At 36.5% G+C, this 13,913-nt stretch overlaps 1 protein-coding gene across 2 annotated transcripts; it reads left to right on the top strand.

Annotated features, from left to right (window-relative positions):
* Window positions 1–1,738: 1,738 nt before the first annotated feature.
* LOC117823563 (excitatory amino acid transporter 3-like) lies at window positions 1,739–13,436 on the top strand. 2 transcript variants are annotated; one of them, XM_034698788.1, is made up of 14 exons: window positions 1,740–1,871; window positions 2,001–2,162; window positions 3,561–3,701; window positions 4,467–4,559; window positions 5,592–5,703; window positions 5,859–5,901; window positions 5,980–6,033; window positions 6,157–6,338; window positions 7,470–7,577; window positions 7,689–7,811; window positions 8,801–8,995; window positions 9,820–9,954; window positions 12,907–13,023; window positions 13,181–13,436. In XM_034698788.1, exons 2-14 carry the CDS (start codon window positions 2,024–2,026, stop codon window positions 13,242–13,244), a joined length of 1,506 nt encoding a protein of 501 aa, XP_034554679.1. In that variant the 5' UTR covers window positions 1,740–1,871; window positions 2,001–2,023; the 3' UTR covers window positions 13,245–13,436. The 2 variants fall into 2 exon arrangements, with proteins under 2 accessions (XP_034554680.1, XP_034554679.1); XM_034698789.1 differs by lacking the exon at window positions 8,801–8,995 and having other exon boundaries at window positions 1,739–1,871.
* The last annotated feature ends 477 nt before the right edge of the window (window positions 13,437–13,913 follow it).

Below are 13,913 nucleotides of genomic sequence, written 5' to 3'. Positions count from 1 at the left end.
TTTAAAACCTAAATTTGTTCAACCATCTGTCCGTTCCAGAGTTCAGAACTGAACCAGGGGAAAGATGTTAAAGTTTGCTCCCCTTTTACTCCGAATGAAATGCAGAAAAGACTTTAACTTAATAACTTGGCTGCTGCCTGATATATATATGATCATTGTTGTTTTTACGTCTTTGAATACATTAGAGTCATGTGTAATGTATTAGTTTGAAAGCAAGGCTGCTTATTGTTTGTGAAAACTTGAACTGTGGAGCTTCCTGTTGGCCAGGACATTTTATAGATCTGGCCAAAACAAGACAGACAACAAGTACACAAACACAGGACTTAATCCAGCTACAAGAGACGAGTGGAGCTCTTATTTACTGAGGCTTTGATTTCGTCCTGTAGGACACTTGAAATCACTCAGCAGATTTGAAGTCAAGGGAAAAGAAGAGGAGCTCTGACCAGCTGCCAACAGAAAAACAAAGCAGGTAGGTGAGAACATGAAAGGTGAGGTCATGAAGTGCCTTCTGGGTAATGTAGTTTAAATACATAAGAATCTGATATTAAGAGGGCAGAAGATATGTCCAGCAGCTTTTGAGAGGTAACATAAAACATCATGGTGCACCAAAATGTGCAGGTGTTAATACTCTTAACCTCTTTCAGCACGAGGTGGGTTGACATGAGCATCTTTTGCTATTCTTATTAGCAAAAAGTAGAATGACATCATAGCAGTGCAACACAATAAAGGAGATAGAGGTTGAGCATCTGTTATGTGGATTAATAGCCTCAAAGTATTTTTGCACGATCACAAGTCATGACGGATGAGTAATGAGGATGCACAAAACATTTGCCAACAGAATGCAGTTTTATTCTGATGTCTGAAGTGTTTATATCAGTTGTTTTTATTCTGATTGATCCATTTTTCCAGATCTAATTTGATTAGAAGTGGTCATGCAACCCACCAACTGACTGTCCCGCAAGCGCTACTTACTAACTTATCATACTAACATTTTTAAAAATCATTTTACAAGAGAAAATAATGTAATTGGTTTTGAATCCTTCTTGTTTTAGTTTTCCTAATGTAATCCAGTGTTTTATTTTGTAGTTTCTTTCTCCACTGTTACAAGCCTATTGACTTCCTGAGTTTTCCCTCCTCTGTGATTGTGTGCTGCACCCTGATTAGTCTCACCTGTGTCTCTTGTGTATATACTCTGGCCCAATCTCAATGTCCACCCTCACTGACTTTGAGGAGCGTTCCCGCTAAGTCAGTGAGGGTTTCCCACTGCCAAATCTTCAGGTGTGTGAGGTATCTATCTTAAATATTCGCTAGAGCTACACTTCAGGGGGAGATTAATACGAATATGAATTTGCCCAAATAAAGTAGAGATCTCTGATATATATTTTATGAAGACAACGGACCCTTTATTTTTAAATTACCTTATTCTGAATAAAATATGAATTATGATTATTTATTAATTTTTTTCAATTATTATTTTCGGGCCCTCAGTTATGGGCCCTTAGAATCATCCTAACCCCCCCCCCCCCCCCCCCCCCCCCCCCAGACGGCGCCACTGACAGATTTTGAGTAATGTCACTTCCTATGTGGAAAAAAATAATTCAGCTCAGACTATCCGTGTAATCTGTCTTTACTTAATTTTTTGGGTGGTATTGAACTGTAGAAAACCCGACAGAGCTTTTTTATTACTAATAACGTTTTACTATTTTAAATATAAACAGCAGGGGTTAGCTCCCGTTATTATTTACTAACATCCTGTAACTTGCAACGTTTTGTATATGTTTGAAATATTGATTTGAACCAATAATCAAAGAAAAACTAAACTAAACAAAACTCTGTTGTCTGTTGTTGGAGAGCTACATTTGTCTGCATTGGTAAGTAATTTATGAACAAAATACAGTGATATGTGTTGAAATATGTGAGTCCACGTACGATGATAACATTGAAGTAATCAGTGTTTTGATAACTAGTTGGCCATTGTCGGTTTTCTATATTTTGTTTAGCAATCTACCTGTTCAGCTTAAACATGGCCGTTACCGAGGAGGAGGAGGGAGGGGTGGACACAGTTGCTGGACCCAGCGGCTCAAGTTGCGTGATGAAGACATGCCTCAATCACATTGTGGGAAATGTGTTCATGGCTGCAAATATTGCAGCTGTCTTCGTGGGTGAGTATTCACAAGGTTTGACATTAAAAGTCTTTGGTTAGCTCAACTCAACTCAACTCAACTTTATTTATATAGCACCTTTCATAGGCTACATACGCTCCTAAACTATGGAACAGCCTGCCGGAGGATCTGATAGAGATATTGAGACTTTTAAACGTAAACTAAAAATGTATTTATTCAGTCTGGCTTTTATGTAGGGTTTAACAAGTGTATTACTTACTTTTTACTGTTATATTGATTTAAATGTTGCTTTATTATTTTATTCATTTTAACTGTTTATATTATTTTGTTTTAATTTATTTATTCATTCATTTATTTATTTTAATGTACTGCTCTACTACTTCTACTTAGCTGCAGTAGTACTAACCTTTTACTGTAATATTTATTTAAATGTTGCTTTATTATTTTAGAAATTTTAACTGTTATTTTATTCTATTTGTATTTATTTATTTATTCATTTATTTATTTATTAATTAATTCGTTTATTTATTTTATTTATGTACTCAGTTTTATTGATATTTTGAGCCTTAGTTTTATTTTCAACTCTTATCCTTACCCTTTTTAAATCTATTCATTTTAACTTAATTTGTATTCTTAATTTTGATGCTTTAACTTATTTTAATTACACATATTCTATTGTGGGTGTGCATTAGTCTCTATTTTATTCTGTTATTTTAATTTTAATATTTTATGTTATTATTGTAATTATTATTGTAATTATTATTGTAATTATTATTATTATTATTGTTATTATTATTATTATTATTATTATTATTATTATTATTATTATTATTATTATTATTATTTTATTATTATTTTCCCCTAATATGTCTTGCCATTGTTTTATTTATGCTTCTTTCTTGTTTTCAATCGCTGTAAAGCACTTTAGGTTGCATTTGATTTGTATGAAAGGTGCTATATAAATAAAGCCTGATTGATTGATTGATTGATTGATTGATTGATTGATAAAAACATGCAGCCCAAAGTGCTTCACAGAATAACAGAAAGACAGAAAACAACAGCAATGGTACATTTATAAAAAGGCATGATTATAAATAAAATACTTAAAAATCAAATCAAATCAATACAGTGAAATTAATAAAATAAGTAATAGTCGAAAGAAAAGTTAAGAATAAGGTATCGTTAACAAAATCAGATGAATGCAAGAAATATATAATTAAATAAGATTAATAAATGTTAAAGCAATGATTCAAATAATAATGATTCAAATACTTATACGACATAATAATGCAGTCCAGGGCTAAAAATAAATGACTCCAAATTAAAAGCTAGATTGAATTTTTATTTTTTTGTTAAAAAAATGTAAATTAATTGTCTCAATGTTTTAACATAACACACTTAATTTTTATCCATTCTTTCTTTGATATTATCTTCCAGGCATTTGTCTTGGAATGGTCTTAAAGTTCTATTGTAACTTGTCTGAGCACGACCAAAATTACATCGACTTTCCAGGAGAGATCCTGATGCACATGCTCCAGTGTATGACTGTTCCTCTGATTGTTACAAGTGTGGTCACAGGTAGGTTGTTGGGATGTTTTCTTACACTGATAACTGCTACTTCATGTTCTCATATGTAAAGGCTTAATAACTAAGAGACACTAGTGGCCTATTGGTCCTATTTCCTTGACACATTACCATGAACAACCTAATTGGGACTATTTGTTCTAAAAAAAAATAGCTCAAATGAAGAAGGCATACTGACTGTGGCAACTGATGTTGTTGAATGCTGTACATCATTGTCATACACTAGATAGATAGATATCTCCATCAGAGACACATTCTTCCCACTAATCACAAACACACAAACAGAATTTCATTCATTTGACAACCAACACAAACTGATGTACCTGCTGGGTGAGGTACCACAATGTGCAAAAACTGCAGCACGCTATATCAGCTGCTGCGAGCGGAAGAGAGCGTCCAACAGCTCCAAACCCCCGTGAACATCCCTACACCATCATCTCAGACCTGTGATTTTGTATATGCTTTGGCAATATTGTTTTAACTTTCATGCCAATAAAGCTGTTTGAATTTGAATTTGAATTTAGATAGATAGATAGATAGATAGATAGATAGATAGATAGATAGATAGATAGATAGATAGATAGATAGATAGCTAGATAGATAGATAGATAGAACCATTCAAAAAAGTCACTCTGCTGTTTGTTCATACTGTTTGTTGGAACATAATCAGCACAGACATGCCAAACAACAAATCTACAAGGAAAAGTTTGTAATTTTGGATATAGCAGCTAAGGTGTTCTTTTGTTTGTTGGTTTACAGGTGTTTCTGGTCTCAGCAATGAAGGTTCCAGGAAAATCCCTTTGCGCACTGCGGCATACATTGTCTCGACAACTCTAGTGGCTGTAACCACAGGTAGGAACAATGTTGGACTTGAACGTTGTCAGATAGGTGCCATTTTTATTGACAAACAAATATCCAGTCCGGGTATCAGAACTGTATTACATACGACAACAAATCAGTCCAAATCAATTATTTATGACAGCATTGTGACACACCTGTGACCTGTGGCTGCACCCAACAGTGCAGCTTATTATTAACAAAACTGGCACAGTGGCTTATGCAAATGTCATGTTGTCTCCAAACACTATTCAACTTTGCAGTTCATACACACATAACCTGAGGACTCAGTCAATGATTAGTGCAAGACAAAGTCAGTAAAACTGTGACATCATGATGTTGCATCAGAACCATGGACAGCTCCACAAAAAAAAACACCACCACAACAGCAGCAGCTCAGAGGGCATCATTCTACTCTCTTGCATGTCTATTACTTGACATTGGCAAACGTTTATTGAATAACACCAACGATTTTATCCATCCATAGAAGCCTTTTCATTTAACTTCTTAGAGAAAAACAAATTGCACAAAAATGATAGAACCAACATTGAGTGAGGCAGGAAAATACTGTACACAAATACGATACAATGTTATGGTGACCTACTTATGCTAAGGTGCTGGGGCTCAAGCTAAGTCCAATAAAGCGACAGACATTTATTTTTACCAAAACTCTACCAAGACAACAGAAGGGATACATGCCAACCAAATGAAAAGTGTTTCGAAAGCTGTTAATCATACTGATTTCTCATGTGAGGGACAATTCCTGGGTGGGTGGTCCCTGCCTTACAGGGCTCCACCTATATTGATGTGTATATTTATTGCCTGAGGCAGTTTTTTAGAAAACGAAATGACAAGCAGATAAAAAAGGTTTTTTTAGTCGCTCCCAAAGAATATGTTGGCTGCAGTTCAAGCTTTCATGCTCCCATTTAAGTACGTCCAGTATTGCTTAATTTTTCCACCATTTTTTAGCATAGATAACAATAAGAGACAAAAGAATGGTAAGTTCAGGTTTGGCCTCCTTTTTTAACTTTGCTCTATGTGTTGTAGGTTTAATAATGGTACTAATACTGAAGCCAGGAGCTGCCTACTCCAAAAAAGGAACTGAGGAACACGATCAGGAGTCCTTCTCCACCGTTCAAGCACTGTGTGATCTCGTACGGTGAGAGGAAAAGCTTATTGTAACATTATTAAATAACAGACTCTATGTGTCGTGCTCTAACAAGTTAAACAAACATGAAATCAATGCTGCGTGTCGTGTGGTTTTACGAAATTCACAGGATTACTGACATTGTGACTTTTGTTGGTTGTTTAAAGGAACATCTTCCCACAAAACGTGTTACGGGCATGCTTCAGTCAGGTATGCCCTCATTACACTGTTTATGTCCATTATTTACCTGTTATAATTATCATTTATCATGATTTGATTTTTCCACAGTACAAGAGTGAAGTGGAGTCCGATGGAGATGAGCAAAAATCAAGCAGGGCAACAGTAAATATATAGTCCCTCTCACAATGACTACTGCTTTACAAAGTTAATGTTAAAAGGATTTTCTTCGATACATGAAATTGCTTTCAGAACCCTTTTATTTATGATTTCTCTGACTTTTTACAGAACGACACAGAAAAACAGAAAGGTGAGCCCTATACTGAAGGAACCAACACTGTGGGCCTGATTGCCTGGTCTCTTTTTGTTGGCCTGAGCCTCAACAGGATGGGAGAGGAAGGGAAGAGCCTTGTCAAGGTCCTCACTGTCCTCAACGAGGCCTCTAAATCCATCTTCAATGGGATACTGTAGTAAGTTGAACAACACACCATAAAACTTGTGCGTCCATTTCTCCATATTTAGAAGCAGGGTAGAAGTCTCATTTTGGATACATTAGAGCTATAACTCTATAGATCCAGGCTCTGCCATCAGCTAGTTAACATTCGAGGGGTGGACATCGAGGTGGTGCCAACCTACAAATATCTAGGTGTACACCTGGACAACAATTTGGACTGGTCCCTTAAAACAGAAATTAGATACAACTGGCTTCCAGTCACAGGGCAGCCAAGGGAAAAAGAATATTGGAAAACAAAAGCAAAATAATGACAATAACAATTAAGAGGAGAAATATATAAGTAAATTAAATAAAAATAAATTAAAAAGTGCACCAGATCACAGGGTTTGTGTTTATATAGAGCCATACCCCTTTTCATCCATCAAGCGGCACAGTCAATCGCTCCACATAAGAAATAAAAGGATGCCATACTCTATCAAACTTCTCGGTTGATCCTCGTAGTGTGTACTTTATCTTCTCTATTTTGAGAGAATGCATGACCTCACAAATTCACCTGCTGAAAGTAGGAGGACGGTCACTCTTCCAATTCAAAAGAATGAGACGCCTCGCAAGAAGGGCTGAGTAGGCCATACGACTCAACTGCACTTAAGTTAGAATGAGTTCCCCCGATAGCACCCCAAAAAGACCCAGATGAGGACTGTGTGATAGTTTGACCTGTAAGCTCTGAGTATACATCAATAATGCAGACCAGAATGTTTTATGGTTTGGACATAACCAAAAGGTGTGAATAAGACTGGCTGGGGCTTGTTTGCATCTGTCACATGTAGGGCTAACACCAAGGAAGATTTGGGAAAGCTTGACCGTTGACATATGGAGGTGGTGAACAATCTTAAACTGAATAAGGAAGGCCATGCCTCGCACAAATGGATGTTGAGTGAATTCCTTCAAGTATTTTAGACCATTGACCTTCAGAGATATTGGTTTCCAGGTCACTTTCCCAGTTTTTTTTGATAATTGAAAGAGATGAACCTTTCAAATCAAATACAGCAGCATAAACAAAACCAACGTTTTTGATGATTATTTTTATTTTTTTTATTATTTTTTATTTTTTTACCATGATCCATTCATCTCATGGTTTCTCTTCCAGCTACCTTCCAGTTGGTGTCATGTTCCTGATCACAAAGCATGTGGTTGAAGTGCATGACTGGGAAAATACCTCCCAACTTGCTAAGTTCATCGCAGTGGTTCTTCTTGGGTATGTTCACCTTACTGCTTTAGCATTGTTTACTGGTCTGAGTGCAGACACTTAACAGCTCTTCTTATTGGTTTCTGACTCTCTAAAGTGTTTTCATGCGTTGTGTTTCAGGCTTGTTGTCCACGGGGTGATACTTCTTCCTCTGATCTTCTTCCTGTTCACCAGACAAAGTCCCATGGCTATGATCAAGGGCATCAGTCCTGCCTTACTGACAGCACTCCTCACTTCATCCAGGTAAGATGCTCTACAACAGATGTGAACGGTGTAACATCACAGAGAGCTGTGAATGGCGGTATAGTATTCCTTGTCAAGTGATTTTTTTTGATAGGTATACATTTACAACTTGAAGAAATACAATCATGGATGGCAGGAAACTTCCTTCTACTCAATAACAATAAATCAGAAATTATTCTAATTGGCCCAGCAGCAAAAAGAACCCTCATCATGCCCAACCTAGATAATTTAGCTATATCCATAAAAACATCAGCAAGGAACCTTAGAGTCAATTTTGACCAGGACTTGAGTTTTGAACCACAAATAAAGAAAGTTGTCCAGTCCTGTTTTTACCAGTTCAGAAATATTTCAAAGGTCAAGTCCATTATTTCATCCAAAAACGTAGAAAAACTCATTCACGCTTTTATTTCCTCCCGCCTTGACTACTGCAACTCACTATACTCCTGTCTCAACCAAAAATCAATCCACCCACTTCAAACAGTGCAAAATGCAGCAGCCTGGCTTTTAACTAGAACCAAAAACAAAATGTCCCACATCACCCCAATTTTATCATCCCTACACTCCACTTGTATCCCCTCATGAACCAGGACGCAGTCTGAGATCCTCTGGCAGTGCTCTGCTAGCTGTTCCACGGTCTAGACTAAAAACTAAAGGCCAGAGGGCCTTTGCTGTCAAAGCCCCCCGACTGTGGAACAGCCTGCTAGAGGAAATCAGATTTGCAGTCAGTCCCTCATTTTATTTCATGACTCAAGACACACTTTTATCGAAAATATTTTATTTTGTGAATTTATTTTAATCTTTAATGTTTTACCTCTCTGCTTTTACTGTCAGTTTGCTTTTATTGCTTCTTTGCTTTTATATGTTTTTTTTAATGTTCTTGTGAAGCACTTTGTTACTTGTATCAAAAAGTGCTATACAAATAAAGGTATTATTACTATTATTATTACAACTTATGGTACAGTGAATATTAAACATTGTGTCTCTCCAAGCTCTGCCACACTGCCGCACACTTTCAAGTGCTGTGAGGAGCGGCTCGGGATAGACAAAAGAGTCACTCGCATGATGCTTCCCATTGGGACAAACATCAACATGAATGGAACTGCACTCTATGAAGCGGTGGCTGCAGTTTTCATCGCCCAACTCAACCATATCCATCTCAACCTGGGCCAGTTGATCACTCTTTTGTAAGCCTACCCTGTTCTCGCTCTGTCTGTTATAGCGACAGTTGTTAACATTTGTATGTAACAAGGAACCTTTAAGAGAAAGTGGCTTGAAAATTAGGGATGCATGATATTGGATTTTTTGCCGATATCCGATATGCCGATATGTTACAACTCATTTAGCCGATTTCCGATACCAATATTTTTTTCCGCGCACTTAATTGCAGTGATCATCACTTATCTTCTGTATTGGAATTAGCGGACAGTATTATGGTCACATTTGTTATTTAATATACATTTCTTATTCAAAATAAGAAACATACTTAATACTTAAAACTGCATATTTATTTATGACAATTGCTTTCAAACAAAATTCATACAAAAAAATACATCCTACTTATAACTTTGATGATGCTCTCCCTGAGACAATCACAACAATACCCACAACCAGGGCAAATTTGGCCAATTTCACATTTGACAGTAAGTAAACCTAACCTCTGTTCACAGGGAACATGTGAACTGTGCACTGTACAGCAATCAAACCCAATTTAGATAAAATGATTTACTCTTTGACAGAAAATGTGCCTAAATTAGTCAGCTACATGTACCTTACAGACTGCTGCTTAAATTCCAATTTAACTTAAAACATGAGCCCAACATGTGTGCAGCAGCCCATTATTTTATTGGTTCATTATATCGGCGGATATCAGCGTGTTGACCGATGTCAGATAGTTCATTTTAAAGCCAATATCTGCCCATACCGTGCATCCCTATTGAAAATGTTAGACACAATGTTATATTAATTTTTCTCTGAAACAAACCAAATTGTGTCCATTCTGGATGTGCAGGGTGACATCAGCAGTGTCCAGCGTAGGAGCAGCAGGAGTCCCAGCGACTGGAGCAGCGACCACTATGTTTGTCTTGTTGGCGGTTGGTTTGCCTGCCCAGCAGGCTTCCATTCTGGTGGTCATAGAATGGATCCTGTAAGTTTTATTTGATGTTACTTGGTTTGTCTTACCAAGTAAACATTTGTAGCACCATCACAATTGAGAGATATCCAACATATAAAGAGAAGGAGCAAATACAGTCAAGTCAAGTCAAATTTATTTATAAAGCACATCTAAAAACACAGCAGAAGCTGACCAAAGTGCTGTACAATACATACAAAAAGAGAAAAACAGACAACAAGGAAAGCACATCATTGGGGATTGAAACCTATTCGGGGCTAGATGACTCAAATGCTAAAATATAAAAGTGTGTTTTGAGGCGAGTCGAATCAACAGAGGGGGCGGCCCTGATTGAGGAGGGGAGGCTGTTCAAAAGGCGCGGGGCCTTGACACTAAAAGTGCGGTCGCCCTTCAGTTTATATTTTGACCGGGGAACTGCCAGGGTTTTGTAAGGGCTTGGGGTCAGTTATATAAGGTGGGGCCAGACCATTCAGAGCTTTGAGAACCATAGTAACATTTTTAAAATCAAATCTAAAGCGAATTGGAAGCCAGTGAAGGGAAGCCAAGACGGGGCTGATGTGATCCCTCTTCCTGGAACCAGTCAAAAGCCTGGCTGCAGCGTTCTGGACCAACTGCAGGGAGGACAAGGCCGACTGACTGATTCCAGAATACAGGGAGTTACAATAGTCAAGGCGTGATAAAACGAAAGCATGGATGACTATTTCAGGGTCGTTTTGAGAGAGAACTGGTTTTAACTTTGAGATGGTTCTGAGCTGGAACAAACTATTTTTCACCACTGATTTTGCCCGAGAGTCAAAAGTGAGGGCTGAATATATATAATTATAATTATACAGTTAAACATAACCTTTGAATGCAACAGTTTAAGGAGGCCAATAAGTATGTTTCAATACAAACATAGACTTTGCTCTGCTTTCACATCTCTTTTGCTGTTTGAAATTAAAGAGAATTATGAGAAAGATCATACTAATATAGCTAAATTATGACCATTTTATCTTCATTCTGAAACTATGAGCATTACATTTCACATCAACATTGTGCGCTTATTTATGAAAGACACTGTAAGGGAAAGTAAGTTCATTCAGTGGAGTATTTTTCTTTAAAGAGTCCACTTTTTACATATTTTTATTTTAGAAAACATTGCCTCCAGCAGCAGTAATAAAGAGTGCAACCTTACATCTGAAGATAATGTACCATATAAATGTATCGCTAATAGCAGTGCTGGTTTACCTACTGCCAGACTCAGATAGTCCTGGAAAGGTTTAAGAATACAGAGTTTTTTGGTAAAGGATTTTTTTTTAATTTGTATCGGGTTGGAACTGAACTGAATGATTTGATTCAAAGCGTATTGATTCAAATCTATGTGAATTTTAATTGGGTAGATTTTTAAAAAAGTTATACTTGTGAGCATTTTTGCCTTTATTTAATAGGACAGCTGAAGAGAGACAGGAAGTGTGGGGTGTAGAGCTTGGGGGAGGACATGCAGTAAATGGCCGAGGCTGGAATCAAGTCTGCGACCTCTTTGACGAGGGCTATAGCCTCTGTATATGGGGTGCGCGCTTAGACCATTAGGCCAATGGCGCCCCAATTGGGTAGATTTGACCCAACATTTCTGCAGTTAATACAGCCTGTTTTGCAGCTTACTTTTTGGGCAATTCCAAACATCATTTAGACTAGACAAAGTATGTACAACAGATGGGGTTTAGGCTTAAAATATTGAATAGAAAACTTGAGGTGTACATTACTTTATTGTTACATTTTATGTCTATTTTGTATACTTTAAATTGAAAAATATAAACAATTCAAATCAAGCTTAATTCTTCCTTCTAACTGGTTTTAACAGATGACATCACATCACTCCTGTCCTTTCTTCTCTCCACTGGCTTCCTGTGCGTTTGATAAAAGATTTTAAGATTTTACTGACCACTTTTAAAGCTCGCCTGTATCTCGCCCCAAACTAGATTGAAATGCTAGCAAATTACAAGCCATCTTGCCGCCTTAGATCCTCAGGTGGGGCATTCTTGGTCGCCCCAAAGTCGAGGCTCAAATGTAAAGGGGATCGAGCTTTCTCCATCAGAGCCCCTCGACTTTGGAACGACCTCCCTGAGGAGATAAGGCACGCAGAGTCAGTGACATCTTTTAAATCTCCTCTTAAAACCCATTTTTACAGACTTTCTGTTATGTGACTTCATTCTTCTTACTGATTTTATTTCTATTGTATTATTATTATTAGTTGTTATCCAACTGATAAATTGTTTTGAATTATATTTGATTATTTTATTTGATTATTTATCATTTTTATTTTGTTCATTTATTATTTTAATGTTCCTAATTTATCCTTTTCACTTTTTCCTGATGTTATGTTGTCCTCTCATTCTGAAAATCTTTTATTTTCATTTTCATGCTTATATTTACTTATCCATTTTTATTTATTTATTTGTTTATTTATCCTTGAAAACCTCTTAAACAATGATTTATTGGTCTATTTACATTTTTTTTAACCCTGTGTTGTTTTCTGTTTTGCTTTGTTAAAATTCCTCCTCCCCGTCTGTCAAAAGGTTTACGTTTACTTTTTCAATTTATTATTTTAATGTACCTAATTTATCCTTTTCACTTTTTCTAATTTTCCCGATGTGATGTTGTCCTCTCATTTGTCCTCTCATCCTGAAAACCTCTTTTTTTGTCCTTTTAATGCTTATATTTACTTTTCCATTTTTATTAACTTATTTTTTATTTATTTTATTTATTTATTTATCCTTGAAAAACCTCTTAAACAATTATTTATTGGTGTATTGTCACACCACTTCATTCTGTTCAATATACGTTTATTCTTTTCCTCCTCCCTGTCTGTCCAAAGGTTTACTTCGTTATTCGAACCATGCTTTGTTTGTCAAAGCACTTTGTAAATTTGTTTTTAAAGGTGCTATATATAAGTTATTATTAAATTTTGCTCTCTGTTGTCCCTCCCAGAGACCGCTGCAACACTGTCTTGAATGTCTTCGGAGACTGCGTTGGCGTTGCGCTCGTGTATGAAGTGTCAAGAGAGGAACTGGAAGAGATGGACGTTCAAGATCAGGCAATGCCAGGGTAAGACAGAAACCCAGGTGGTTGAAGAGATTTCGTTTTTTGTTTCAACCCATTATGCTCTCAGTTTAAATACTTTTTTTCTGTCTTGAGCATGTTCCATTCTTTTTTAAAGCTATTTTTTCTACTGCATTGATAATGTTGTTATTTGCCCGGCCAGGGCGGATGGCAGTGAAGCTGTGGAGCTAGAGGAGATCCATGCCCATGTCAGCACATCTGACTAATGATGAGGTCGATAGCCCTGTGCCAGTAAAGCCCGAGTGATGATGGGCCTACTGATGTGTCTACTGATATATTTTCTTGACCTAAGGATTGTGGGGTGGGTTTAGTGTCAGTGTTGGGGTTTCATATTTTCATTTGTATCTCTTTCTCTCTTTTTTGTTCTATTTTAATACATTTGGATGCAATCAAAAGTCTTGGCCTTTGTTTAATTTTACGAAGACTTTGAGAAGAACAATGTCACAAAGTTATTTTGGGTCAATGAATAGTATTTAGTAAGCATTAAGACTTTACTAAAATTATTTTGAGAACTGAAAAAAAAGTATTTCATAAGATGATTAATATCAGCCTAAGTGTAGGTAGTAAGAGTCGTGACAACTATACAAAAAACAAAGCTGTCACTGACATATTGATCATACAGGAAGTGGAAATTTAAATACATTACTCAAACTGATGACAGGCCTTTCCTATTACCTGAAGTTACTTGGTTACCATATGTTTTAATATGCTCCTTTATGTTTAATATGGGAGGACATTATTAAATACATTTTACTTTCTCTATTTTCTCATTATCTCAAGAAAACAGAGCTTGTTATAATAATAATAATTTTATTTGTAGAGCACTTTTCAAAAACCAGGTTACAAAGTGCTTCACATGGGTAACAAAATAAAAC

The sequence above is a fragment of the Notolabrus celidotus genome, chromosome 12 (assembly GCF_009762535.1).
Source record: "Notolabrus celidotus isolate fNotCel1 chromosome 12, fNotCel1.pri, whole genome shotgun sequence".
NCBI lineage: Eukaryota > Metazoa > Chordata > Actinopteri > Labriformes > Labridae > Notolabrus > Notolabrus celidotus.
Note: the sequence above shows the minus strand (reverse complement) of the source record. Positions and strands in the feature narration are given on the sequence as shown.

Bases quoted from the DNA above. Each gene is read 5' to 3' on its own strand.
- LOC117823563 (XM_034698788.1), top strand. From the start codon at position 2,024: ATGGCCGTTACCGAGGAGGAGGAGGGAGGGGTGGACACAGTTGCTGGA. The intron at 4,560-5,591 runs GTAGGAACAATG...TATGTGTTGTAG, and splicing joins TCTAGTGGCTGTAACCACAG to GTTTAATAATGGTACTAATA. The intron at 13,024-13,180 runs GTAAGACAGAAA...TTGCCCGGCCAG, and splicing joins CAAGATCAGGCAATGCCAGG to GGCGGATGGCAGTGAAGCTG.